Genomic DNA, 2,503 nt, shown 5'->3' with positions numbered 1-2,503 from the left:
GGTAAGGATGGAGCAAATATTGACCTACTGATAAGGAGGATATAACTAGTTTTGACACAACTCAATTATCTGCAAAATATAGCAAAAACACAAAAACAACTTAAATTCAAAACTCAGCAAAATTATATACCTTTCAGGTTGCAAGAGCCCGACCATGTTTCTGATTGTCTGCAAAATTCCTGAACCCTAGAGAAACCAGTTATTAATCCTACCTTAGAAAGTCCTTTTCTAATGGAACAACCTTCATTAATGGGTGTAACAGATTCCTTTTGGCCAAGACTTCCATGACAAAGAATAGATGTTGCTGTGTAAAAATAAAAGAAAAAAAGCTGGATAGTTATACAAACACACGGCATCACCACATATATGACATGCAGGTAAGGAGTCATGAGAGCCAGGTGATGACCGGTGATGTCACTTTTGCTCTGACTCCACAACTGCACATAGGATATATAATGAAAGGAGAAAGTATATGATAATAGGACTCTTACGTCTGTCTGGAAGGTGCCATATAGATTGGTGGTAAAGGGGCTGTTTGTCATTTGCAGCACCTGGTGCTCTCAGCGCACTGATGGGATCACTCTGCAGCCAACTTTCTTTCCTCATCATCTTCATGGCTTGTCACTGACGGGATGGGATACCAGTGCCACCTGCTGAAGAAAGAGAGTTAGAACAAAGTTAATAAAATACATACACCCACAACCCCAAATTCTCTAGTATTTAATTTAAAGTGATTATTAAAGAGATTAATTTCCCTTGCACAAAGTGCAAAATGCCTAGAGGGCAATATATGTCCCAAAGCATGACATGATGGTGTCGCTGGACTTGGTTCTCTCTGTTTATTCAGGGAGGATGACTGCCGAGATGTCTTCCTCTTTTTGAAGCAGGAATGTGGAGTCAGTGAAGGAGACAGAATCCTTCTGCTTCCAGTTGATGTTACAGCATTTGGTTTTTGAAAGGACGAGAAAAGTTTAAGTAATGTTATTCAAACAGTTTTTACCTTTACTTTGCACAAAATCTGCAATTTTCTCATATGTATATGGACAGCCTGCCAGCCCGTAATGTGAGCACACAGGGGCTTCTGGAAACTTCTACAAAGCTACTGACTTGACATCAGTGTCAGAGTATCTGCTGCGAGCATTGAGGGTGAATTACTTCACATTACAAGCAGCTGGAGAGAGATGGTTTGTTTTAAAGATCATTTCCTGATTGTGAATGATCTGTTAAAATTGTGTCCATAGTGTCTAGACACAGATTCCCTTTAAAGTAAATCACTAAAAAGACTCGATTCCCCCAGCTCAGCTCATACAGCATACTAAGGACCCTTATTTCTAGCAAAGTGACAGCTATTTTCAGCTCAGCCCATTGGGGTTTGCTAGTAACTGCCACTTGGCAAAAAAGAAAGGTCCCTAGCCTTATGTTAGATGTCAGGTCAGGGTGTCAGATGTGTTTTTTTTTTAAAGAGAGATTTGAATTTAAAGAAGGTGAATGTAGTATATGTATATAGGAATGATTCTAGTATAGATGTATGTGGGTAATCGTGATATGTATGAGGTTGTGACAGTGCCCTGGTCTGTAAAATGCTTGCTATAAGGGCAGTTGCACGCACACTTCACAGATTGCACAACCATTTGGGGGACAGTGATGTTAGACCGTGCAGTGGCTTCTACCGCCACTAGACCTAGTCAACACAATCACAAAAGTGGCCTGCGTGCATCAGTGTTATGTTGTTAGATCAAATCACATATCCGATTCCTCACCACCCATATCATACAGTAGGAAGACTTTGAATGGGAAACGCACCCTCTTCAGTTCTTGGTTTTTGCCTGGTATCTATGTTTCTCAGTTAAGCAGTTTAGTACAGCTACTCCTTTTTCTGACTTGGGCTATTGGAAATCCCCCTGCTTCACTATTTTCTAGCTTTGCTGCCCCACCTATTTCCTATGTCAGGCTTCTTATGAGAATGTCTTTGTCAGGGCAGCAGATACGCCGGCCGTGTGATTTCTCAGCTGTATGCAGACTTTATCTCCAACTTATATCTGTAAAGGGGAAAGGGATCTAGGGGTCACATTTTCAGGTTAGCAGATTCTTCCAATTCATCAACCCACCCACAAGTCCTCCATAGGTAAGATTTATCAAGAGTTTGAAGATGGACTCTGAAATTGCTTTCTGCTTTTAAGGCTGTTTCCATCATACCACCAAGTTCTTTATTCTTACTCTCCTTGGTCATTGATTAATAAAATTGTTTGGGAGACCTTTGCCCAAAACTTAACCATCAAGCCTAGTGTAAGGTCATATTGAATGGTGGGTTGGCTTGCTTGATTTTAAATTGGATCACTTTGCTTCATTATTACCCGGAATGCTTGATTGGCTCCAGACCCCAAGCATGAAGGCCACCATGCTCATTGAACAAGAGATATTCTCGTTATATTTGTTGGCCCTTTCTTGGGTTGTTGTAAATTTACCCACTTTCTCTCTCCTCACCATTGCAGTACTTTCTGTT

General features: G+C 40.8%; 1 protein-coding gene across 2 annotated transcripts in view; it reads right to left on the bottom strand.

Annotated features, from left to right (window-relative positions):
- Window positions 1–554: 554 nt before the first annotated feature.
- Window positions 555–2,503, bottom strand: part of LOC140344778 (uncharacterized) — a 4,619-nt gene continuing 2,670 nt past the window's right edge. For both annotated transcript variants that reach the window (XM_072431988.1, XM_072431987.1), the window contains one exon: window positions 555–650. In XM_072431988.1, the coding sequence (XP_072288089.1) occupies window positions 612–650 (39 nt within the window). In that variant the 3' untranslated portion in view covers window positions 555–611. The remainder of the gene's footprint in view (window positions 651–2,503) is intronic.

The sequence above is a fragment of the Pyxicephalus adspersus genome, unplaced genomic scaffold (genome assembly GCF_032062135.1).
Source record: "Pyxicephalus adspersus unplaced genomic scaffold, UCB_Pads_2.0 Sca7, whole genome shotgun sequence".
In the NCBI taxonomy this organism is placed as follows: Eukaryota; Metazoa; Chordata; class Amphibia; order Anura; family Pyxicephalidae; genus Pyxicephalus; species Pyxicephalus adspersus.
Note: the sequence above shows the minus strand (reverse complement) of the source record. Positions and strands in the feature narration are given on the sequence as shown.